Genomic DNA, 27,502 nt, shown 5'->3' with positions numbered 1-27,502 from the left:
GATAAAAGTCCTAATGTAATTACTGCAACTGCTGCTTATTTTCTTTTGCCGAGGACAAAAATAATTAGTAGATCTATGAACATGCATGGAGTCACAAAGCAGCAAAGTTTGAAGAGTAATAAATACACTGTAAAGCATTTTCTGTCTGTTAATGTTTACACATGCATGGGGGACGGTTTAATACTGCTTAAGGGTCCATTTGCATAAATACATTGTCAGAAATCGTGGTAGATTGAAAGCCATTTAAAATGAAAAGAATGACAACAAATATTGAATAAGGTTTTATTGTTAAACCGTAAACATGGCATTGAACTAATGGGTGGAAAAGAAAAAAATGGATTTATTTTCTAACAGAAACAGACTTGAATCCATTATGTTATAGCTGTAACTTGACCACACTTCCTCAATGAGAAACTTCTGTCAAGATACAATATATACAGATGTGACTAGTCAGGCCCAATTAAACCACTACATGATGGGAGGCAGCTGCAATGAATAGGTCTACAACTTTCCTTCCTTGCAGACACCAGGTGGTTGTCTTCTAGACAGTTACAAAGTGTTTGAATGAATGATATGGTTCCATTTATCAGGTCTGCATTTTCCATAACCATACAAAACTGAAGGCTTCCCTTTTTGTTCAGTTCATCACATATTGTTGCTTGTTTGTTTTTCTCAAGTTGGCATCTCAAGCTTTTACCTCTGGAGGAGTGCCATAGATTGAATCAGAATTTTCAGATCCAAGCTCCTCTGTAATTCAAATACAGAAGTATAAATACAGACAGTTCCCCACATTGACAGTTTAAATTACAAGTATTTCACCCAAGGACGATTGACCTGTACATTCGGCACGAGTTAAACCATTCCTTCAGAAAATCAAGAGATTTCTATCGAACACGCTGCTACACATTTAAAGTATGAAGTAAGATTGACATCAGTTAACAGGGATGGTGAATGAAAATGCACTTACCAGGGAGCACACATTTCCATAGCCCATATGTTTTGCCAACAGTTGTCTGCCAAAGACGAAGAGTTCCATCTTCAGAACCACTTGCATATAATTCTCCATCAGGACTAAATCTCACACAGTGGACTGGACCAAAGTGACCTTTGTATGACTCTACAAAAAGATTTAATTTCGCTTAGAAAGCAACAGATATTAAAAATAAAAAGTATATTTTTTTTCTTAGTGCAATATTTAAATTTTTAAAACATTAAAATTCTTGCTGTTGGGCAATTCAAAATTACAGACGCATACAGCCAAGTACAGCCTTGAGCCACTTTCACGAAAGATAAAAGATCGCGTGTCCAAGTCTCATTCAAAAGATGCAAAACATGAAAACCAATGTTGATACTCCAATGCTATTGTCACGGTGTGCTATAATTTCAGAAATGTTGTGTTTCATTCAAATCAGATATTAAACCAAGCTCTCATCATCAGAATAACATTTTCTGGTCATTAACACATTGTTATTGCAGGATCTTGAAGTGTACAAACTGACTGCTGTATTTTCAAAAATTCCAACAGGAACAGTACACAAATTACTTTTTGGCTGTAGAACACTTCAGGACAGCCTGTGGTCATGAAAGTTATTTAAACCTAATGGTTTTGATAAAAATTAATTTGGCAAGCAGATTAAATGTACATCTGTAACTTTTAAACTCTGAGTTGATGACTCCGTCATGAACAAGCCTAACACCTGTTCTTGCTTTTTCCAGACATGGCACTGCAAAGTTTATAAACAGTATTACTAGAACATCTTACTTTCATTTGCTTAAGATCTCAGCAAACTAACATTTCCATTTTTTGCAACTTACTGCAAGCAACAACAGTAGATTCCATTTTTACATGTGAACAGATAGGAAGCACAAGGTTTTTATCACTGATGTTGACTGACCTGCGTTTTACCAACAGCCTTAATTTTAACTGAATCAAGTTGGAGACAAAAATATTCAAGGCTACAATGCTTGAAATAACTGCACGTAGTCTAGTTGCTTAATCCAGGAAAATTAATTCAGAAGAATTACAAAGCAGAAGCTCAGAAAAACTTTGCATACCAGACACACACACACACTTAAGTTATTTTCAGTGAAAGTTACAATTCTACTATGTTTTATTCTTGGTTGTGTAATCAAATTAAATGAAATCTCATTACTGACAAGACTTTTAAGATTTAATCTGTGAAACTACAATGATTTCTTAAATTACTGTAGCTACAAATCCAATTGAAAACTAATAATTTTCCTACAGTTTTAATGTTAATCTTAATAGAAAAGGCAATGTTCATCTAGAAGGGAAATTCAACCTCACCTACCAATATTTAAGAGTAGTATGGGTTCACCTCTCCTAATTCCAAAGGTCATACTGCACTGACTGAATAGCAACTATAAATAATTCATTAAAACATGTAATGGTCTTGATGTACCCAAACTCCAAGGAGAAAAAAAAGCAAGATTAGTCATGAAAGACCATAAGATATTTGTTGGCTTTTTATGAGTTCCACTGGGCTTGTTCACATTGAACTCCTACTGTTGCTCTTTCCACAGCAGTCAACAGCTTCATTTGAAAACAGTGGTGCAACCTCTTAAACGGAATGACAAATCAAATGTGGGGCAACTGCATTCACAAAACTGCAAAATGCCAAGAAACTTTTCACTGATCTCAAAACTTCATAATGATCCATAAAGTATCCAAATACACACCAGTTGACGACAGAACATGTCTTGGATCAATTTAAATCAAAAATAGAAAGCAAATGCACAACTGAATATTGGACTAATTCAACATTTAAGAACAAAAATTAACATGATGATTGTCGATTTCTACAGATGTATAGTAATCCAAAATGGTACAGAAAAATCATAAGATCATTCTATATACCGGAATTATACAAACAATAGTAATCCTATGTGCAGCAGCAAAGAACTGTGACTTGAAATATAATTTTCACAAAACAACTAATCTACATGAAAAAAAATTAAACTACTTACCTAAATCCTCGCCTGTATTGTAATCAAATTTGTATAGTTTGAAATCATCACCTCCTGCAACAAAAACATCTTTCTCAGGGTGAAGAGAAGCAGAGTTGATTGATGCTGGTGCGTCAAAAGATTTGATCAACTCAAGACTGTAAAACATTAGTACAAAACTTGTCAGAATGTACCCAAATCTTTAAAATATTTCCATTTGCAGGAATGTATAAAATATGTACTCTACATGCACAACAAATATACTGATACTGTGGTACAAAAGAAATTCCTAAACATGACTGGAATAAGGTATAATGATGCACTCTACCCAAGAATCCACAAACAAAGTGGGACAGAGGCAAAGAAATGCATTTTTTAAAAAGAGAGTAGAAAACACTGGGAAGGGGTGGTGGGGGAGAGGAGAGAGACTAGGAGTGGAGGAGAAGGGAGGGAGGCCAAGTTAAATGAGTATCTCAATTCTTTCAAACATTCTAATGAGAATACAGCAAATACTGGAAAAAATATATGCACTGGTACCTCTCATGCTCATATGAAATGGCATCAGACAGAAGAGTCCACAAACAATTGGTAAATTTAAATGAGATTTCTGTGTTTGTGAACAACTGCTTCAGATAATATAACCTTGGATATGGAGTTCCCAGTCTTGCCATTTTTCTGCTACGCCTCAGTGGTAATACAATGTAAGAAACTAACGAGAAACAAAACTACTAGGCATATGCTATCTGCATTATATATGATCTTCAATGCTTTTTGCTTGTGTTCAGTGCTATCCACCCATTGCTAGGTCCTATTTAAGAGGATGATGAGAACCACAAAGATCAATTCTGATTTTCAGTGAGCTAATTATAAGGAGTAGTACTGATTGTAAATTTCTTCCCAACATCCCTTATGGTCTGGGAAATTTCAAATAACAGTCAATAAGATAATTTAAACTTCAGTTTGAATCAAAATGCCACTACTGGGCACTGACTGGACAAAACCATGTGCTTCATTTCGGCAGCAACTTTTAATGTAAGAAACTATACATTTTGACCACTCAACAATGGAACATAATCTCATTCTCAATCAACAACAGTAGCTACACTTCTCAGCACAGTTCACTGCAGAGTAATCAGGTTCAGAACAAATTAAATTATTTTCCTCAAGTCAAGAATACTTCAACCCATTTTAAACTGGAGTGTCAATATGACAGAACAAGTCACTCAACAGACTATGGAATAAATGAGAATATGCTGACCAATATTCCTTAATATTTCAGAATACAGGTTGCTATTTTCTAACACGATTGCTGATTCTTGTGCAACCCAGCATTATAGAAAAATTGCACTTTAGAAACAATGCCTAAAGTGTTGGCAATGTAATCGCATTACAGCCAACACTATTTAAAAGTTCTTTAGAAATAGTGCCTCCAATTCACCAATCACATTGCAGCAAATTAGCATTAATGAAACACGGGTTATAGCAGAATGACCTGCATTTCACTACGGTAAGTCTTTGCACCAAGCCTCTGGTTTTAAAATGAAGTTTAACACCATATCATCATTGGCTTCTAACGTACCTGCCTTCTTGCCTTTTTCTAAAACTCGGATGAGCACCAGAGACTTTCCAATTGCGGTATTATACAATCACATCAAATTCATTAGCTGCATTGGCACTGGTCACAAGTCTTACTTCACACTGTTTACAGTAATCTCCAGGAATTCTCAAGGATCCATCATTGGTCTCTCCTATTATATGCTGTTCCTAATGACAATTCCAGATGTCGGTTCAGCTCACACTACACACTGACACCGTTGCTCTACCTCTCTACTTTCTCTGCCATTAGATTACGTATTTGACATCTAGCTTAAATGCATCAGTTTCTTAAAGGTATTGCAAAACTGAAATGATCATGCTACCCTGAACACAACTAATTTGACAAACCTATCAACTCTTTATCCGCCACTCTTTGTCTCCAATTTAAAGCTGTGTTGCAAGCGGAGAGATTTATATATATCATTAAGTTTAGCGTTTGGATTTTATACTCAATGTGCATGAGTTTTGGTCTGTTTGTATGAAGGGATAATAATTAATTTCAGTATTTCTGGATCCATGACTTGTTAAATTATTAGTTCAAGGAATGTGGGCATCACTGGCTGGGCCAACATTTATTGCCTCATTCTTAATTACACTTGAGAAAGTGATGGGAAGCAGTCTCCTTGAAACACTGCAGTCAATTTGTTGTAGGTAGACTAAATGCTGGAATGAGTCAAACCACACTTGACTGGGACCCTCAAAGGGAATCATTTGATTTTGTTTTATTGCAAGTGTTTCATAATCAGAAAGTGCAAACAATAAAATGCATCAGCTTGCTTGTGTGTTTAGAAGAATGAAGAACCGAATTTTGCTGAGGATAAAGCCATAGATTGGAGTGCTATTGGGGCAGTTGGTAGAAAACAAATTTGTGTTATGCGTAAATAGCTTGGTACGGTCTACATTACCTTCATTTCTATTGCACAATTAGTTCTCTTTTTAATTGTTAAAATCAAACCTGCATTGTGTTATGTTTCAGTGAAAGACTACGAAACTGAATTACAGAACATGATCTACCAAGCCAGATTTCAATCTGGAATCAGACTTGCCCAGTCACAACATCAGCTGAGGTCTGTTGCAACTTGAGCCTTTTGTTCCAACTCCAAACTGAACTCCTCAAATCAATCCATCCTTCATAAACAGCTAATACAACACCAAACTTCCAGCCAACCCCCTTTGCCACTGAATCTTACATCCCTGGTTTTGTCACCTCCAATCTTCCTCGAAGAACTCTCTTCCTTTGTAAAAGTCAACTCAACCAAGCATTTAAAATTTATATCTCAAAATCTTCTTCACCCAACACCTAATCCCCTCCAGTCCAATGCTTCCACTTCTTCCCGAACCATCCATTTTTCATCGTTACGTACACTACATCCAGCTATAAACAAAAGATATCCCTTCCTAAAATACTCCAACATTCCTTCTCATTTGAAGGCCTCCTGTGACCAAACTTCATTCAGTCTTCAATTGATACTGTACTACAGATCTCATTTGGTACTGTGCCCAACTCATGAACAAGGAACAACAGTATGTTATGCGGCCCTTCAAGTTTTAAACCAATCATTGAGAGCATGGTTGATCCGATTTTACCTTGATATCACATTCCTGCATAAATCCTGTGGGTTATCAAGAATCTATGTAGCCCTGCCTTTAAAATATTTGAAGATTCTGCATCCACTGCTTTTTGATGACGGGAAGTTCAAAAAATGCAACTCAACTGTAATAACATTTTCATAACATGTCATAAGATTTTTAGTAACAGCTAATATTTTCGCCATGACAGATAGGAAACTAACTGGCCTGTAGTTTCCGGCTTTCTGCCTCCATTGCTTTTTGAACAGAAAAGTTACATGAAGTATTTTCCAACCTAAAGGATCCTTACCTGAATCTAATGAGTTCTGGCAAATTAAAACCAGTGCATCAACGATCTCACGAACTATTTCTTTCATGACGCGAGGTTGAAATCCATTCTAGTCTTCGGTACGTGCTAATTTGCAGTACTGACAATTTATTCAGTATTACTAGTTTGTGAATTTGAGCTCTTCCCTCTCTTTTAATTCCCAGTTTACAGCTATATCCACGATGTTTTTGAATCCTCCAGGGAATACTGATGCAAAACATCAGTATTCAACATCAACATTTTTGTGGAGTACTTTCCCTTTAATAGGCACTATAAAAATCCAAAATGAAACATTCTCCCTAACAATTTGTGGGTATTAAACATTTCATAAAAGTCCTTTTTACAGGTAAATTTACACTTCTAAAAGATTAAACTGACTTTAGCTCAGAGGATTCATTATGTTATGACATTGCAGCAAACCCTTCTGTTAATTAAACCATTGGCCCAGAAAAGCTCACCTCACCTCGCAATCAGTTATAATAGGAGTGACAGAACACCCAAATTCCACTATTTATAGAAAATAATATCAATTATTCTTTAACTCCAAAAGTGAACATTAAACAATGCTTCACAACTCCAGGTTCCCCTTTCTCTTAATTGCTTATTATCTACCTCCAACTCTAAAACAATATGCTTATTAAAATTACATCAACTTAGTTTAAAAACCAGGCGAAAGTGAGGACTGCAGATGCTGGAGATTAGAGTGTGTGGTGCTGGAAAAGCACAGCAGGTCAGGCAGCATCCAAAGAGCAGGAAAATCGACATTTCGGGTAAATGCCTCAGGGGTGGAGGGATAAATGGAAGGGGGTGGGGCTGGGAAAGGTAGCTGAGAATGCAACAGGTGGATGGAAGTGGGGGTAAAGGTGATAGGTTGGAGGGAAGGGTGGAGTGGATAGGTGGGAAGGAAGATAGGCAGGTCATGAGGACAGTGCTGAGCTGGAAGGTTGGAACTGGGATAAGGTGGGGGGGGGGGGGGGGGGGAAGAGAAATGAGGAAATCTATTAAAGGGAAAGTACTCAACAAAGATGTTGATGTTGAATACTGATATTTTGCGTCAGTATTTCCTGGAGGATTCAAAAACATCGTGGATATAGCTGTAAACTGGGAATTAAAAGAGAGGGAAGAGCTCAAATTCACAAACCAGTAATACTGAATAAATTGTCAGTACTGCAAATTAGCATGTACCGAAGACTAGAATGGATTTCAACCTCGGGTCATGAATTGACATTGATGCCGTGGGGTTGGAGGGTCCCGAGGTGGAAAATGAGGCGTTCTTCCTGCAGGCGTCAGGTGGTAAGGGAGTGGCAACTGAGGCGGCGTAGGACCTGCATGCCCTTGGCAGAGTGGGAGGAGGAATTAAAGTGTTTGGCCATGAAGGCATCTGTGGAAGTTGGGTTTGTAGAAAATGTCAGCTACCTGAACTACACCTCCTCCCTCCCGCCTCCTGCAAAAGTGCTATCATTTATTTCCAATTCCTCCGTATCCGCCCCCAGGAGGACCAGTTCCACCACAGAACATATCAGACGACCACCTCCTTTAAAGACCATAGTTTCCACATCCGCATGGTTGATGATGCCCTCCAATGCATCTCATCCACTTCCTGCACCTCCACCGTCAAACCCCACCACTCCAACTGCAACAAGGACAGACTCCCCATCCCACCCCACCAATCTCCGTATACATCACACTATTCGTCACCATTTCCGCCACCTACAAACGGACCCCACCACCAGAGATAGATTTTCTGCACCACTCCATCAGCTTTCCGTAAAGACTGCTATCTCCAAGACTACTTTGTCAGGTCCATTCCCCCCAACACGCCCTCCTCTCTCGGCCACTGCCAGCGCAGGAATTGCGCTGCCTGCTCCCACACCTCCCCCTTCACCTCTGTTCAAGGCCCCAAAGGAGCCTTCCACATCCATCAAAGTTTCACCTGCACTTCTACTGGTCATTTACTGTATCTGTTGCTCCCGATGCAGTCTCCTCTACAGCGGGGAGACAGGAAGGCTGAGCACTTCAGCGAACGTCTCCGGGATACCTGCATCAATCAACCCCACTGCCCCTTGGCCAAACACTTCAACTCCCCCTCCCACTATGGACAGGCAGGTCCTGGGCCGCCTCCGTTGCCACTCTCTTATTATCTGACGCCTAGAGGAAGAATGTCTCATCTTCTGCCTCGGGACCTTCCAACCCCAGGGTATCAGTTTCCTCATTTGCCCTCCCCCCACCTTACCAGTGTTCCAACCTTCCAACTCCCCACCACCCTCATGACCTGTCCTATCTGTTCATCTTCCTTCCCACCTATTCACTCCACACTCTCCTCTGACCTATCACCTCTACCCCCACCTCCATCCACCTATTGAACTCTCAGCTACCTTACTCCCAGCCCCACACCCCCCTCCCATTTCTCACTCCACCGGAGGCTCCCAGCCTAATTCCTGATGAATGGCTTTTGCCCGAAACTTCGATTTTCCCACTCCTCGGATGCTGCCTGACCTGCTGTGCTTTTCAGCACCACAAACTCGACTTTAGTTTCAAAGCCACACAACAGCTGTCCTCTTTTGTGTCTTTCTTCATCTAGCTGAAGATCTCCCTGGGTTGACATCTTTCTTTTTACTGCGAATATATTTCATATAAAGAAGATACCTTTAAGTAGAGAGTGTTTCCGAATTTTTTGGATCTTGTTGATGGCAGTTGCTCGGTGTTCAATTTTCAAATGCCTGTATTTTATATCCCCAACATCAGACTGTCTTATTGGTTCGATGTTGGCATTACAATAAATTCAAACTTGATTGGATTTTAGTATCCTGAGACATAATTTAAACTGATTGGTTAAATTCAAATTGTCATTAAAATAGCAACCAACTCAGTATCCATATCAAGGCCAAATGTTATATACTTTCAATTATCCAGTACACCGAGATTGCCTTCTAGTATCTAGTTATATCACAGGGGCTTGTCAGCTCTGACTTTCCAACAGCATTCACTCTCTCAAAGGTACAGTACACATCTTCAACTACATAACAACTGCAAAGTGCCCGAATGACGATTATTTAAGTTCTAAGACCGACAACATTTATCACACTAACTTAAAAAAAACTGAAATGATTTAACTTACCTTAGTGCATTGTAAAAAGCAATAGTTTTTCCATAAGTTAAAACCAGAATCTCTCCATCAGGTATATATTCAACACTGCTTACAGATGACCCAACATGAATAGTTTGCACTTCAATCATACTGGACCTGTCCCAGAGCCTGTAAAAATATCAAGTATTAGAATACTTCAAATAAAGCTTCACCCATAGTTTAAACAAGCTTGAGGAATATCTTCCCGTCATTTATTCATGTTAAACAAACTGCTGATATCTACCAGATCTGCCTTTCAAGTGTAGCCTAAAGTCAGATGTGCAGTCTTATTTTAATTACAGCATGTACTTGGGTAACAGTACTGATTCTAAGACTGATTCTTACGTCTTGACTTTATATGAATAAAACTTGAGGTTGAAACGCATTCTCATCCGTCGCCTTGCAATCACAGCTGCCAGGTCACAGACTGTCTTCCTTGCTACCAAAACCAGTACAAATTAAGTCAAAATTATGGGCATCTACAAAAGGAACTGATTCACTGCAGATGGGGGAGATGTTCACAGCTAAGGGGATGACTTAAGTGGAAAATGGAAAGCCTTCAGAAATGAGATGACGAGTGTCCAGGAACAGTATATTCCTGTCAGGGTGAAAGGAAAGTCTGGTAGATGTAGGGAATGCTGGATGACTAAAGAAGTTGAGGGCTTTATTAGGAAAAAGAAGGAAGCATATGTCAGGTATAGACAGGATCGATGAAGTGAGTCCTTAGAAGAATATAAAGGCAGTAGGAGTATAAGAGGGAAATCAGGAGGACAAAATGGGGACATGAGATAGCTTTGGCAAATAGAATTAAGGAGAATCCAAAGGGTTTTTACAAAGGACAAAAGGGTAACTAAGGAGAGAATAGGGCCCTTCGAAGATCAGCAAGGCGGCCTTTGCGTGGAGCTGCAGGAGATGGGGGAAGAGACTAAATGAGTATTTACTGTGGAGAAGGACATGGAAGATATAGAATGTAGGGAAATAGATGGTGACATCTTGAAAATTGCCCATATTACAGAGGAGGAAGTGTTGGATGTCTTGAAACATATAAAGGTGGATAAATCCCCAGGGCCTGATCAGGTGTACCTGAGAACTCTGTGGGAAGCTTGAGAAGTGATTGGTGGGCCCCTTGCTGAGATATTTATATCATTGATAGTCACAGGTGAGGTGCTGGAAGACAGGAGGTTAGCTAATGTGGTGCCGCTGTTTACGAAAAGTGGTAAGGACAAGTCAGGGAACTTTTGACCAGTGAACTTTACATTGGTGGTTGGCAAGTTGTTGGAGGGAATCCTGAGGGACAGGATGTACATGTATTTGGAAAGGCAAGGGCTGATGAGGGATAGTCAACATGGCTTTGTGCGTGGGAAATCATGTCTCACAAACTTGATTGAGTTTTTTGAAGAAGTAACAAAGAGGATTGATGAGGGCAGAGCAGTAGACGTGATCGACAGACTTCAGTAATGCTGCCGCGACATTAACCGCCTCAACCTCTCCACCCCGCTCACCCACTCCAACCTCACCCTCGGAATGTGCAGCCCTCCACTCCCTCCGTTCCAACCCCAATTTCACTATCAAACCGGCAGACAAGGGAGGCGCGGTCGTAGTTTGGCACACCAACCTTTACACCGCTGAGGCTAAACGCCAGCTCGCAGACACCTCCTCCTACTGTCCCCTTGACCATGACCCCACTTCCCACCACCAAACCATCATCTCCCAGACCATCCATAAACTCATCACTTCAGAGGATCTCCCGTCCACCGCCTCCAACCTCATTGCTCCTTAACCCGACACCGCCCGTTTCTACCTCCTGCCCAAAATCCACAAACCTGACTGCTCTGGCTGACCCATTGTCTCAGCCCGCTCCTGCCCCACCGAACTCAACTCCGCGTACCTCGACACACCTGTCCCCCTTAGTCCAAGAACTCCCCACCTACATTCAGGACACCACCCATGCCCTCCACCTCCTTCATGATTTTCGCTTCCCCGGTCCTCAACGCCTTATCTTCACCATGGACATTCAGTCCCTGTACACCTCCATCCCCCATCACGAAAGCCTCAAAGCCCTCCGCGTCTTCCTTTTCCGCCGTACCAACCAGTACCCTTCCACTGACACCCTCCTTCGACTGACTGAACTGATCCTCACCCTGAACAACTTCTCTTTCCAATCCTCCCACTTCCTCCAAACCAAAGGAGTAGCCATGGGTACCCGTATGGGCCCCAGGTATGCCTGCCTCTTCGTAGGATATGTGGAACAGTCCATCTTCCGCAGCTACACTGGCACCACCCCCCACCTTTTCCTCCCCTACATCGATGACTGTATCGGCGCTGCCTCGTGCTCCCATGAGGAGGTTGAACAGTTCATCCACTTTACCTACACCTTCCACCCTGGCCTCAAATTTACCTGGACCGTCTCAGACTCCTCCCTCCCCTTCCTAGACCCCTCTATTTCTATCTTGGGCGACCAAATCAACACGGACATTTACTATAAACCGACCGACCGACCGACTCCCACAGCTACATAGACGACACCTCCTCCCACCCTGCCCCCTGTAAAAACGCCATCCCATTTTCCCAATTCCTTCATCTCCGCCGCATCTGCTTCGAGGAGGACCAGTTCCGATACCTTACAACCCAGATGGCCTCCTCCTTCAAAGACTGCAAATTCCCCCCAGACGTGATTGACGATGTTCTCCACCGCATCTCATCCACTTCCCGCTCCTCTGCTCTTGAGCCCTGCCCCCCAATTACCACCAGGACAGAAACCCACTGGTCCTCATCTACCACCCCACCAGCCTCCATACATCGTATCCTTGGTCGTCATTTCGGCTACCTCCAAACGGACCCCACCATCAGGGATATATTTCCCTCCCCTCCCCTATCAGCATTCCGAAAAGGCCAATCCCTCCATGACTCCCTTGGCAGGTCCACACCTCCCCACCAATTCAACCTCCCCTCCCAGCATCTTCCCCTGCAACCGTAAGAAATGCAAAACTTGCGCCCACACCTCCCCCTTTACTTCCCTCCAAGGCCCCAATGGATCCTTCAATATCTGCCACAAATTCACCTGCACCGCCACACACATCATTTACTGTATCTGCTGCACCCGATATGGCCTCCTCTATATTGGGGAGACAGGCCGCCTACTTGCGGAACGTTTCAGAGCACACCTCTGGGACACCCGGACCAACCAACCCAACCACCCCATGGCTCAATATTTGAACTCCCCCTCCCACTCCACCAAGGACTCCTCCATTGCCAGACCATAACAACACGACGGCTGGAGGAAGAGCTACTCATCTTCCGCCTAGGAACCCTCCAACCACAAAGGATGAACTCACGACTTTTCTAGTTTGCTCATTTCCCCTCGTCTCAGTCCCAACCCTCAAACTCAGCACCATCTTCCTAACCTGCAATGTTCTTCCTGACGTCTCCGCCCTCACCCCGGCCTATCACCCTCACCTTAACCTCCTTCCACCTATCGCATTTCCAACGCCCCTCCCCCAAGTCCCTTCTCCCTACCTTTTATCTTAGCCTGCTTGGCACACTTTCCTCCTTCCTGAAGAAGGGCTCATGCCCGAAATGTCGATTCTCCTGCTCCTTGGATGCTGCCTGACCTGCCGCGTTTTTCCAGCAACACATTTTCAGTTCAGTAAGCCTTTCAACAAGGTTCCCCATTGGAGACTGGTTAAAAGGTAGAAGACAGATGGTGGTGGTGGAGGGTTGTTTTTCAGACTGGAGGCCTGTGATAAGTGGAGTGCTACAAGGATCGGTACTGGGTCCACTACTTTTTGTCATTTATATAAATGATTTGTACGCAAGCATAAGAGGTATAGTTAATAACTTTGCTAATGACACCAAAATTGGAGGCGAAGTGGACAGTGAAGAAGGTTACCTCAGATTACAACAGGATCTTGATCAGATGGGCCACTGTGCTGAGGAGTGGCAGATGGAGTTTAGATAAATGCGAGGTGCTGCACTTTGGGAAAGTTAATCTAAGCAGGACTTACACAGTTAATGGTAAGGTCCTCGGGAGTGTTGCTGAATAAAAAGACCTTGGAGTGCAGGTTCATAGCTCCTTGAAAGTGGAGTCACAGATAGATAGGATAGTGAAGGCGGTGTTTGGTACGCTGACAGGAGTTGGGATGTCATGTTGCGGATGTACAGGATATTGGTCGGCCACTTTTGGAATATTGCATGCAATTCTGGTCGCCTTCCTATTGGAAGGATGTTGTGAAACTTGAAAGGGCTCAGTAAAGATTTTTATGAGAATGTTGCCAGGGTTGGAGGATTTGAGCTATATGGAGAGGTTGAATCAGTTGGGGCTGTTTTCCCTGGAGTGTCAGAGACTGAGGGGGTGACCTTATAGAGGTTTATAAAATCATGACAAGCATGGATAGAATAAACAGACAAAGTCTTTTCCCTGGAGTGGGGGAGTCCAGAACTAGAGGGCTTAGGTTTAGGGTGAGAGGTCAAAGGTATAAAAGGACCTTAGGGGCAACTTTTTCCACACAGAGGGTGGTGCAAGTATGGAATGAGCTGCCAGAGGAAGTGGTGGAGGCTGGTACAATTGCAACATTTAAAAGGCATCTGAATGGGTACACAAACAGGAAGGATTTGGAGGGATATGGGACAGGTGCTGGCAGGTGGGACTAGATTGGGTTGGGATACCTGGTTGGCATGGACGAGTTGGACCAAAGGGTGTGTTTCCGTGATGGACATCTCTAGGATTCTAATAGCTGTATTCAATGATTCCGTCAAGTAAGTTTTTATCAGGGCAAATATGATTTCATCAGCAAATGGGCAGCAGAATCATATGACCCATTATGTATTACCCATTCACACTGAAGTAGTCATAAAAGGTTGGGTTTTTAAGTTCGGGGTGGTCTGTACATAACATTTTAGTAAGTTTATTCAATCATGGGACATGGGCGTTGCTCGGTGGCCAGCATTTACTGTACATCCCAAACTGCCCTAGAGGTGAAGGCAGTGAGCTGCCTTCTTGAAATGCTGCAGTCCATATGCTATAGGTTTACCCACAATGCCATTAGGGAGAAAATTCCAGGATTTTGACCCAGTGACAGTGAAGGAACAATGATAGATTTCCAAGTCAGGATGGTTAGTAGCTTGGAAGGGAACTTGCAGGCGCTGATGTTCCCATTGTATTTGTTGTCGTTGTCCTTCTGGATGGAACTGGTCATGGGTTTGGAAGGTGCTGTCTAAGGATTCTGGTGAATTTATGCAGTACATCTTGGATAGTAGCACCAGTGCTAGAGTGAGTGGATGCTTGTGGATGTGGCGTTAGTGGGCTGCTTTGTCCTAAATGGTGTCAAGCTTCAAGTGATGTTGGAACACCAGCCATCACATACTGACTTGTGCCTTTGAACTCAGCCACCTTAGGAAAAAGACCTTTGCTGTTCACCTTATCTATACCCCTCATGATTTTATACACTTTTGTAAGGTCACCCCTCAAACTGAAACACTCCAGTGGAAAAAAGTCTCACTCCATCCAGCCGATCCTTGTAACACAAACCCTCCAGTCCTGGTAACATTCTAAATTTTTCTGAACTCTCTCCAATTTAATAGTATTCTTCTGATAGCAAGGCAATCAGAATTGTACACAGTACTCCACAAGTGGCCTCACCAACATCCTATACAACCTAAACATGACGTCCAACTCCTGTACTCAATGGTCTGAGCAATGAAGGCAAGCATGTTAAACTCCTTGATCATCCTGTCTACCTGCAATTTTCAATTATATGTCTGAACCCCACGGTCTTTGTTTTGACAACACTACACAGGACTTTGCTGTTAACTGTATGAATTCTGCCTTTGATTGTTTTACCAAAATGCAATAGCTCACATTTGTCCAAATTAAATTCCATCTGCCAATCGAGCACAGAATTCTGCAGCTCAGGAAAAGGCCCTTCAGTCCCATTATGTCTGTGCCGGTCAAAAACAACCATCAAAATATTCTGATCTCAAACTCCAACATTTCACTCAGTCTCGCATGCTTTGATGTCACAATTGGACATCTAAATATTTCTTAAATATGATTAGGGTTCCTGCCTCTACAACCTTTAAGGCTGTGAGTTCCAGATTCCCACCACCTCATGGGTGATAGTTTTTCCTTGCATCTCATCTAAACCTCATGCCCCTTACCTTAAATCTATGCCCCTGGTCATTGATGCCTCCACCAAAGGAAAGTGTTCCTTTTTGCCTACCCTATCTATGCCCCTCATAATTTTATTCATCTCAATCATTAGAGCATAAGAACTAAGCAGGAATAGTCCATGAAGGACATCGAGATTATTCTGCCCATTAATATGATCATGGCTGATCTCATGTTCGCCTCAACTCCTCAAATTATGTCCTCCCTCAATTCCTGCTCCTAGGAAAGTTCCAAGCTGTTCAGTCTCTCTTTTTAACTGAAACTCCCCAGGCAAAATCCTGATGAATCGCCACCTCTGTACCCTCCCCAGTTCGAACACATCCCTCCAACAAAGTGGATTCTAGAACTGTACAGATATCTAGCTGTGAACTAGCCAACATTTTAAACAGTTCCAGCGTAACCACCTTGCCTTGACAAATAAAGGCAAATATCCCATAATTGTTCATTACCATTCACGACTGGAAGTGGCTGGACTGCAGAGCTTAGATGTGACCCTTTGGTTGCTTAGCTCTATCACTTGCTGCTTATGCCATTTGCCATACACATAGTCAATCGGATAGTTTCACCAGATTGACACCTCATTTTTAGGTTTGCCTAGTGCTGCTCCTGGCATGCCCTCCTGCATTTTTCATTGAACCCTAGCTTGACACCAACGGTTGAGTGGGGGGGAATATACCAGACCATGCAATTCTGTTGTTGTTGAAGGCCTATAGTGCCTCATGGATGCCCAGTCTTGACATCCAGTATGATGAGCACAAAGTATTGGGGTTGACTTTTGTTCAAGATCAACTGATACTCACATATATACATTCTAGGACTTTAATCAGGTCACCAGACAGAACCTTAAAGAACAGTCTGAGAAAATCAAAACTTCAGAGAGAATTACGTTGGGAAGATGATTGGTGCAGAGTAGAACTTACACCAATATATTGGTGCTTACAAAAATAAAGTAGTATGATAGTATGGATGATAGAAATCTAAAACAAACAGAAAATTTTCTTAGTACTTAGATCTAGCAGTCAACTTGTGTGTTATACAAATTTAGGTCTGTCCCTACCCCAGACAAAAAAAAAATCAAGTTTGATAACATAACTATTATCCTTAAAAAAGGTCAGAAATATTTTACAAAAGGTGCAATCCACATAAATATTGTTCATCTCAAACTTGAATTCTTCAGCAAAATCCCATACCTTACAGTCTTGTCATCAGCTGCTGAAATTATCTGCCTGTCTCCATTACACCACAGCGCTTTCTTAATACCAGAACTATGACCACTGATCTCGAGAGGCTCTGACAGAGAAAGAACATCAGGACTTGCATGTGACCACCATATTTAACAAAAGATGAGTGAACATTTTTTTTTCATCGAACAATGACCTGTGAATGGTTCGACAGCTGGAGACTTAATTTACAACCTATAAAAATATTTAGGTTTTTCCATTCACTCTCTCTGAGGTTCACCTTTAAATAGACTTCAGATTTTCTGGATTTATTTTTGACATTTATTTTCCATCAGTGGCCTTAATACTTCAATAGCGTTTGAAAGTAAATGCACATTCAGACAGATTTTTAATGCTTCGTCAAGTACAACGGATTCCTGCAGTTTACGTCCAATCTCTTCTCAGAGATCTTAAAGTATCGATTTGGGCAAAAAAATTGCCTGTTTCAATAATTCACCTACTGGAAAAGTGGCAAGGCTAAATGTCAGTGCCCTCTTTGAATTAAGACATTAAACCATGGCTCAACTGACCCTCCCATGTGGGTACAAAATATGCCACTGCCACCTTTTGAAAAAGCAACAGGGCTTTTGAGAGACCACATCTGGAGCAAATTAAAAGTATCTACTTGTTATACAGGAGGGCAGCCAATGTTTACCAGGCTGATGCATGGGACGGCAGCCTGATCATGTAAAGAGATTGGGTCAACTGGGCTTATATTCACTGGAGTTTAGAAGAATGAAACAGGATTTCATTGAAACAAAATTCTGACAATGATGGACAGGCTGGAAGCAGGGATGCTGTTCCCTTGTTGCACAGAGAATCTGGAACAAGAGGTCACAGTCTTAAGCTAAGTGATAATCCATCTGGACTGGGATAAGGAGAAATTCCTTCACTCAGTGGAATTTTCTTCCAAAGAAAGCTGTCGAGACTAAGCCACTAAACATATTTTAGAAACAAACATTGATTTCTAGAGGTTACAGATATAAAGGAGTATGGGAAAAAGCAAAGGTAAGATAAAGGATCAGCCTTGCCCACATTGAATGGCAGAGCAGGCTCAGTGGCTGACTGGACTACTCATGCTCTTATTCTTTCCGTTTCTAAACTGGGGACCTAAAACAAATTGAGCATGAAGAAGTGTGAGACAAAAGAGTCTTCAGTACCACGCACTTAAACAGTTAGACAATCTCTCTTTGCAACATTGTAGTATGGTTGCTGAAATCAAAGCCACAGTTTCATATGAAATTTGTTATGAATAATAAGTGCAAAGGTTAGTAAACCTTTTTGATAATAATTATGCCTCACCTGATTCAGGTTTGTTCAAATCATAAATACGCAAAACTTTGTCTTGCCCACCAGTCAACAAGTTGTTGCTATCCTGAAAGAAAACAAAACAAGCTTAAAAAAGGTTTTAATATTTTTGGATACAAATAAGAATTGAAATAGAAATGGACTTTACCTGTGTGAAGTCCACAGTTTTGACAATGTGCTTGTGGGCTAAGGTGATCATTTCATCACCTGTCACAGCATCCCACACCTTGCTGAGGATTAACAATATGGATAAATTCAGGTGAAATAACTGCATGTGAAAATAAATATCCAAGAATGCTGAAACAGTTTCCCCAAACATAAACTACCAACCAACTTTAATCTCAATCTTGGCTCACATTTGCATATACTTTATCTAATCTACAAAGCTACTGAAACTGATCAAGTTATCAGCAACCTTCAGTGACTGTGTGACTACATTAATTTGTGGACCTCAACAATACTAAATGATTTTTGGTGTTTTCATTTGGATTGTCCATTAAAGAGGCAGCTTAAAAAAAGCCCTTCCAAAGACTCAAGATGCAATTAATCTGTAGCTGCCATGGATAAACTGGACAAATAGCCAGCAGTGAGTAGCCAGACAGCTCACACAATGTCACTTTTTTGCAAACAGCGTTTTACAATTTTTTTCATTTGGTTTTATTATCTTCTTTCACTGCAGTTTTTTTCTTAAATAAGCCACATTCAGAACCTTCTTGAGTTAACTGTAGTATATTGTACGAATAATAAATCACAAAGGCAACAAATGATTTTATGTTACAAGAGGTACTCACGCTGAAAAATCTGCTGCTGCAGTTGCTGCCCTATTGGCCTCTTTATTTAATGTGGCTCCCCAGACAGCACCTTTGTGACCCAGAAACGTCCCAATCCAGTCCCCTGTGTCACCTTGGCGCATCATGGGCTTGCCATCTGAATGGATATCAAATATTATAATTCTAATTAGAGATATAAAACTTACATCATGCTTTTACCATAGCAAAGCATAACAAAGCATATAGAAGAGGCAATCATCAAAAGTTGGCACTGAGTCACGTGAGGAAATATGGGGCAGTTGACCTAAAGCTTGGTGAAAGAGACATTTTAAGGAGCTCTGTAAAGACGGAGTGAGAATTTGAGGGGCAGAAATTTTTGAATAGGGAATTCCTTAATCTAACATCCAGGCAGGTGAACTGGCAATGACAACTGATCAGACAGTCTCAGTCCTTGTGTCCAGGGCTATAAGCTTCTCATTCTGGTTAGTGATGGTGTTGGCAGATAGGGGAAAGAGGTTAAAATATGAATGCTTCCAAAACAGATGATGATGTGAGGGGGATATTTCTGCACTTCAGGATGATCCTGTAGTGAGAATTTTGATTAAATCAAGGCACAAACTCTCTATAGAACTTTGTACGGTCTGACAGCGAATGACTAAACCAGCAATCTCACTAAAATCTACATACCCTAAATTTGAAGGAGCAGAGCTAAGAGCCATACTGCGGAATTGCTGTGGATTAAAGTTCGGGTAGGAATATAATGATTTTAATCCAGACTGATAACAAAAGGAAGGCAAGAGTAAGGTTCAAAAGGTCAGTAGTTGGAGAATATTTTGATGAATGGAGGGCCAAAGAAAATATTAAACTCCTAAATACAAAACTAAGTAATTTGGCAGAGTGCTTTTCCAAGGGTGAGACACAGAAGGAACTGGGATTGGGGGAGGGTGCAGAGAATCCATGACTGACACAGGGGAAAGAGGTCAAGGTAAAGGAATGACAGTGAATATGTACTGTATTGGGAATTTCATGTGGATACTAAAGAAAACCTAGGAGAATTTTAAGAGCGAGACGAAGGTTGAAATTCAAGGAGAAAAATCACAAAGAGATTGAGAGGGGAAAGTAACAAAAATGAAAATGATCAATTCTACAAATAAAATGGCAATCACTCTGAAATCTCAATACTTAAGCAGTATTGAATCATGGCAATTACTACAAGAGTACCGAATTACATGCATTTTACTTGCACCTCAATCCACAGATAGGACTTTAACATTCCTGTAATATTGAACTGCAGTGTTTGTTTAAAATAACATCTGCAAAAGTTAGTGTTTTATTTAATCCTAAGTCTATTTCTGATAATTCAGTCATTATTAACAGCAGAAATTAAAATTCACCAAATAATTTGAATTAAGCAACAGCAAGAGTACAGTATATTGTTATGATCAGGGACGATTTAACAAAGATTGCCCCACCATGGATAATCATTGTTATTTATATTGATTTTACAAAAATCAAGGGGGAAATAATGTGACTTTGTTGTCCCTTTGAAGCCTGGATGACAATTAGGTCATTTGAAACTGAACTTCAAACTGCGCATTGGGGTTCAAAGTTTGTAAGTAAATGTGAGACAGAAAACAGGATATTACAGACAAGTAAATCTACCAACAGAAACATAGAAGAGTCAACAATTCAAAAGAGTGAATTGTCCAGATGCTGAGAGTGAGGCCTTTCTCTCAGCAGTTCCCGTCACCTGCCACAGGTTGAGTGTTGTCATACACTTTTCCGGCCAGTGGAGATACTGTAAGTCACTCTTGATGACAGATGTTTAAATCCCACCTAGAGGGACACCAGAGTTTGTGACACCTCTTCCTCAAAACACCACCTTTCAAAATCTGGCAACAGGTTACACAGGTACAAATACCTGCAATAATTCCACCCAATTCACAGCTTTAAAAAAAATGCTAATTTTTACAAAGGTCACAGCCACAAAACAGAATTATTTAATGCGACTGCGGACAAACAAGTCGGAATGCCCTTGTGTCACTAACAAAGCTTAACTCGACACGAATGTAATTTTAATGTCAGAACAAGTCAACACATGGAAGTTGGCGCCGCGAGTTTGTCCGAGCCCCCGGCCGAGAGCAGAGACTTAAAGTCGCGATCCTCCCGTCAGCCGCTAGCCGATTTCCAGGCTTACCTTTACAGGCGCTGATTAGGAAGTAACCGTAAGGTGTGATCCCGCTGAAAGCCAAGTCGACCACGGGCCTGGTGTGGCCGCTGCAGGTCAGTGGAGTTTGCCTCATCGCCATCACCAGCCTGGGGGAGCAGGGACCAGGAAGAGCGGCTCAGGGCTCCTCGGCAACCTACACACACACACACACACACACACACACAGGGAGGGAGAAAGATGGGGTTAGAGGCCGCAACACTCGCCCCCTCACCCAAACCAACAACCCCAACCCGGCTCTCTGAACTGACCGGGAGCTCTTTCCCCCACCCCCGCCGCGTTTGACGTTTCTCCACGGCCCTACTCCTCATCACCAATTTCGCCGCCCACGCCCCAGGGTCTTCAGAATACCCCCACCACTCCACACACACCCACTCACCCCAGAGTCCCACCCTTCTTCAGCAATCCCCCATCCCACACACCCCAGGGACTCCCTCCCACACCCCAAGGACCCGCTCTCTTCCTCTCCTCAGCCCCGTCCACCCTGAGGTCCCGTTCTTCCTCACCCCACTCTCACCCCAGGGTCCATCTCTTCCTCACAACCCTCATTCCAATGTCCCGCCATCTTCTTACCATCCCCTCTTTTACCCCCAGGATCCCGCACTCTTCTTCACCATCTCCCCTCTTACACCCCTTGGGGTCTCACGTTCATCCTCCCCTTCACCCCGGTGACTTGCTCTCTTTCTCAGAACCACACTCCTCCAGTATCGCACTCTTCCTCCTACCCCTTATCCTAAAAATGTCTTCTCTTGTTCTAGGTTGCCCCCATGAGGAAAACTCCTTGCTATGTTAACTTAGTCAATCTCCTTCAGCACCTTATACCTCAATTCGATCTCCTCTCATTCTTCTGAACTGCAGAGAATGTAGGCCTAAGATGCTTAAACACCCTTTATAAGCCAAACCCCTCATGTCTGGAATCAATGTAGTGAACTTGCTTCAAACTAACGTGAACTAACAACTACATCCCCAACAACTCCCCCACCCCAAGTAAGGGGACCAAAATTGTGTGCAGTCATTTGTGGGCAGCACAGTGGCACAGTGGTGAGCACTGCTGCCTCACAGCGCCAGAGACCTGGGTTCAATTCCCGCCTCAGGCGACAGACTGTGTGGATTTTGCACGTTCTCCCCATATCTGCGTGGGTTTCCTCTGGGTCCTCCGGTTTCCTCCCACAGTCCAAAGATGTGCAGGACAGGTGAATTGGCCATGCTAAATTGCTCGTAGTGTTATGTTAGGGGTTTGGGTGGGTTGCGCTTCGGCGGGTCGGTGTGGACTTGTTGGGCTGAAGGGCCTGTTTCCACACTGTAAGTAATCTAATCTACTCTAGGTGCAGGCTCAATAAGCACAATGCAATTGTAGCAATACTTCCCAATGTTTATGCTCCATATAGAGTCATAGATGTGTACAGCATGGAAACAGACCCTTCTGTCCAACCTGTCCATGCTGACTAGATATCCCAACCCAATCTAGTCCCACCTGCCAGCACCCGGCCCATATCCCACCAATCCCTTCCTATTCATATACCCACCAAATGCCTCTTAAACGTTGCAATTGTACCAGCCTCCACCACATCCTCTGGCAGCTCATTCCATACATGTACCACCCTCTGCGTGAAAAAGTTGCCCCTTTGGTCACTTCTTTATTTTTCCCTTCTCACCCTAAACCTATGCCCTCTAGTTCTGGACTCCCCGACCCCAGGGAAAAGACTGTGCCTATTTACCCTATCCATGCCCCTCATAATTTTGTAAATGCTCCAGGGAATACAGCCCCAGCCTGTTCAGCCTCTCCCTGTAGCTCCGATCCTCCAACCCTGGTAACATCCTTGTAAATCTTTTCTGAACCCTTTCAAGTTTCACAACATCTTTCCGATAGGAAGTAGACCAGAATTGCACGCAATATTCCAACAGTGGCTTAACTAATGTCTGTACAGCTGCAACATGATCTCCCAACTCCTGTGCTCAATACTCTGACCAATAAAGGAAAGCATACCAAAGGCCTCCTTCACTATCCTATCTACCTGCGACTTCACTTTCAAGGAGCTATGAACCTGCACTCCTAGGTCTCTTTGTTCAGCAACACTCCCTTGGACCTTATCATTAAGTGTATAAGTCCTGCTAAGATTTGCTTTCCCAAAATGCAGCACCTCGCATTTATCTGAATTAAATTCCATTTGCCACTTCTCAGCCCATTGGCCATCTGGTCCAGATCCTGTTGTAATCTGAGGTAACCCTCTTCGCTGTCCACTACACCTCCAATTTTGGTGTCATCTGCAAACTTACTAACTACCTCTTATGCTCGCATCCAAATCATTTATGTAAATGACAAAAAGTAGAGGGCCCAGCACCGATCCTTGTGGCACTCCACTGGTCACAGGCCTCCAGTCTGAAAAACAACCCTCCACCACCACCCTCTGTCTTCTACCTTTGAGCCAGTTCTGTATCCAAATGGCTAGTTCTCCCTGTATTCCATGAGATCTAACCTTGTTAATCAGTCTCCCATTGGGAACCTTGTCGAACGCCTTACTGAAGTCCATATAGATCACATCTACTGCTCTGCCCTCATCAATCTTCTTTGTTATTGCTTCAAAAAACTCAATCAAGTTTGTGAGACATGTTGACTATCCCAAATCAGTCATTGCCTTTCCAAATACATGTACATCCTGTCCCTCATGATTCCCTCCAATACCTTGCCCACCACCGAGGTGAGGCTCACTGGTCTATAGTTCCCTGGCTTGTCTTCACCGCCCTTCTTAAACAGTGGCACCACGTTTGCCAACCTCTAGCCTTCCAGCAGCTCACCTGTGACTGTCGATGATACAATTATCTCAACAAGAGGCCCAGCAATCACCTCTCTAGCTTCCCAGAGTTCTTGGGTACACCTGATCAGGTCCTGGGGACTTATCCACCTTTAACCATTTCAAGACATCCAGCACTTCCTTCTCTGTAATCTGGACATTTTGCAAGATGTCACCATCTAAACAATCTATATCTTCCATATCCTTTTTCACAGTAAATACTGATGCAAAATATTCATTGAGTATCGAGTATCTCCCCCATTTTCTGTGGCTCCACACAAAGGTTGTCTTGCTGATCTTTGAGGGGCCCTGTTCACTCCCTAGTTACCCTTTTGTCCTTAATATATTTGTGAAACCCCTTTGGATTCTCCTTAATTCTATTTGCCAAATCTAAGTCATGTCCCCGTTTTGCCCTCCTGATTTCCCTCTTAAGTATACTCATACTTTCTTTATACTCTTCTAAGGATTCACTCGATCTATCCTGTCTGTACCTGACACATGCTTCCTTCTTTTTCATAACCAAACCCTCCATTTCTTGAGTCATCCAGCATTACCTATATCTACCAGCCTTCCCTTTCACCCTGACAGGAATATATTTTCTCTGGATTCTTGTTATCTCATTTCTGAAGGCTTCCCATTTTCCAGTCATCCCTTCACCTGTGAACATCTGCCCCCAATCAGCTTTTGAAAGTTCTTGCCTAATACCGTCAAAATTGGCCTTTCTCCAATTTAGAACTTTTAGATCTGGTCTATCCTTTTCCATCACCATTTTAAAACAAATAGAATTATGGTCGCTGGCCCCAAAGTGCTCCCCCACTGACACCTCAGTCACTTGCCCTGCCTTATTTCCCAAGAGTAGGTCAAGTTTTGTACCTTCTCTAGTAGGTACATCCAGATACTGAATCAGAAAATTGTCTTGTACGCACTTAAATTCCTCTCCATCTAAACCTTTAACACTATGGCAGTCCCAGTCGACGTTTGGAAAGTTAAAATCCCCTACCATAACTACCCTATTATTCTTACAGAAAGCTGAGATCTCCTTACAAGTTTGTTTCCCAATTTCTCTCCGACTAGTAGAGTCTGGACTATTGTTTGCCACAGAAAAAGGTTAAGGCTAAAACATTCAATACCTTAAGGAGTTAGATAATTCTGAGGGCTAAAATGTGAGAGAAGAAAACAAGTACAGGTACTTTTACCTGGTGATTGTCACGATTCCCTTGTGATTTTTACCCTTTTACCCAGTGGTTTTTACCTGGTGTTTATTACCCAATCACTTGGCTCCGTTGTTTTTACCATTCCAGCCTGTAGTTTTAACCCATTCATGAAAAGTTATAAAAACCAAGTGTTCCTTATCCAGTCTGATGTTTGAAGAGGAGGGGTGACCTGACATGGAGAGGGGAAATAGATAAAGTCTTCTAGATGGGTAAATGAACAGGAAGGGTTCAGAGGGATATGGGCCAAGTGCTGGCAAATAGGACGAGGTTAATTTAGGATATCTGGTTGGCATGAACGAGTTGGACCCCCCAAGTGTTTCCCAGTGCTTGTGCCTGGGATGTGTCCAATCTCCCTCCCAGTCTGTGGTGTTTTCTCTAGTGTGCCTTCCTGGTGTTTTCTCAGTGTTTTGTACTGGCGTATGTTTTCCTGGTGGCATGTATTATCATTATTTTCCTATGGTGTGTTTCCCTGGTTCTCCTGGTGTGTCTAATTCAGAACGGTATGTCTTCCCAGTGTGTTATTCCAAGTGGTGTTTCTGATTTTCCAAGCCTCCCACTTTTGTCTCTTCCTGATGGTTTTCCCAGCCTCCTCCCTCCCAGGTAAACAGTGTGTCTTACTAGTATTCTTCCACATCCCACTGCTGCTGTGTGATAGGCCTGTGTTTCCTGGTGTGGGTTCCCAGTCCCATGTGTCTGGATAGCGTTTTCCCAGGGTGTTGTGCCCAGTGTGATGTCCCTCACCGGCCTGATGCTCTTCCTGGTGTTGTGTCCCTTACCAGCCTGGCGCTGTTCTCGGTGTGGGGTCCCTTACTGGCCTGCTGTTGTTCCCTGTCTGGAGTCCCTTACCAGCCCGGAGTGGTGCCCCTTACCGGCCCGGTGTTATTCCCGGTGTGGGGTGTCCCTTACCGGCCCGGTGTTACTCCCGGTGTTGGGGTCCCGGCCCGGTGTTATTCCCGGTGTTGGGGTCCCGGCCCGGTGTTACTCCCGGTGTCACGTGCTCCCGGCCCGGTCCAGGCCGCTTCCCTCTCCCGAACCTCGAGACTCCCCGCGAGCTGCAGCGGAAGTGACGCCAGAGGCCGCGCGTGGCGGTTCCGGGGAGTAGTAGCGGCCGCACATGCGTAGTTTCACTGACTGTGATGGAGTGGTAGAGTGTGTGTGTGATTCCCCCAATCTGCAAACTATCATAGAGCAAAGTGAAAATCACACAACAACAGGTTGTCGTCCAATAGGTTTAAATGGAAGCACAGTTATAATTTCAGTTACATCACACTGCAAAGTTTTGCTATAAATTCTGTGTTATGACCGAGCCCTCCACAATCACCTGATGAAGGAGTGTCGCTCCGAAAGCTAGTGCTTCCAATTAAACCTGTTGGACTATAACCTGGTGTTGTGTGATTTTTAACTTTTTTTTTAAAGTTGCATTCTCGGGTTAGCTGCTAACAATAGTGATAGCTAGACAATATGTTGGGGTTTTAGCCCCTGTGTTCTCTGTCTGTGACCTGACGTTTAGATTGATTCTAATCCAAAAAGTGAGATAACAGAGTTTTAGATAAATTCATGCAGATTTTGAGCTCAGAGTTTGACATAAATGTATGCAGTTTTTGAGCAAAGTAAATGTAACTCTGCAAGTACAAATTCACCCCACAAAATATATGTGTGCATGTGGGTCTTTATCTGTCTGTGTGTATGTGTCTGTCTGGGATGGGGGTTGAGTGTGTGAGAAAGTGTGTGTAGTGAGTGCAAGTGTCTTAAGTCTGTGAAGGGGTGCATGTGGGAGTGTGTATGTCTATAAGGGTGTGTGTGGGTGTCTGTGTGTACCTGTGTATGTGAGAGTGTGTGCGCGTAGGATTATCTGTGTGTGTGTGTCGTGCAATGGCGATCACCTGTAATGTGACGTGAACCCAAGGTCCCAGTTGAGGCCCTCGCTGTGGGTAACAAACTTGTGCTATCAGCCTCTGCGTGGCCACTTTCCTCTGCTGCCTGTCCTGAAGTCCACCTTGGAGGATGGTCTTCCACATAGTATCTTGAAATCTATTGTACAAGGGATCTCCAGCTTCTGTCGCGCCACTACGGATTTCTTACAGAAACTCAGCACCCACGCACCAGTCGAACCGGGAACATTCCTCGTCACAATGGACGTTTCCGCACTCTACACCAGCATCCCCCACAAGGATGGCATCGCGGCAACAGCCTCAGTACTCAACACCAACAACTGCCC

At 42.9% G+C, this 27,502-nt stretch overlaps 1 protein-coding gene across 1 annotated transcript; it reads right to left on the bottom strand.

Moving 5' to 3' along the window:
- Window positions 1-266: 266 nt before the first annotated feature.
- Window positions 267-26,363, bottom strand: strap (serine/threonine kinase receptor associated protein). The gene is made up of 10 exons (XM_060843216.1): window positions 26,191-26,363; window positions 21,249-21,414; window positions 19,073-19,208; window positions 18,430-18,511; window positions 18,276-18,348; window positions 16,944-17,043; window positions 9,579-9,716; window positions 2,989-3,125; window positions 968-1,117; window positions 267-747 (listed from the first exon to the last, which is right to left on the bottom strand). Exons 2-10 carry the CDS (start codon window positions 21,358-21,360, stop codon window positions 686-688), a joined length of 990 nt encoding a protein of 329 aa, XP_060699199.1. The 5' UTR covers window positions 21,361-21,414; window positions 26,191-26,363; the 3' UTR covers window positions 267-685.
- Window positions 26,364-27,502: the final 1,139 nt, after the last annotated feature.

The sequence above is a fragment of the Hemiscyllium ocellatum genome, chromosome 23 (genome assembly GCF_020745735.1).
Source record: "Hemiscyllium ocellatum isolate sHemOce1 chromosome 23, sHemOce1.pat.X.cur, whole genome shotgun sequence".
In the NCBI taxonomy this organism is placed as follows: domain Eukaryota; kingdom Metazoa; phylum Chordata; class Chondrichthyes; order Orectolobiformes; family Hemiscylliidae; genus Hemiscyllium; species Hemiscyllium ocellatum.
The sequence above is the reverse complement of the archived record's forward strand: the minus strand, read 5'-3'. Positions and strand labels throughout refer to the sequence as shown.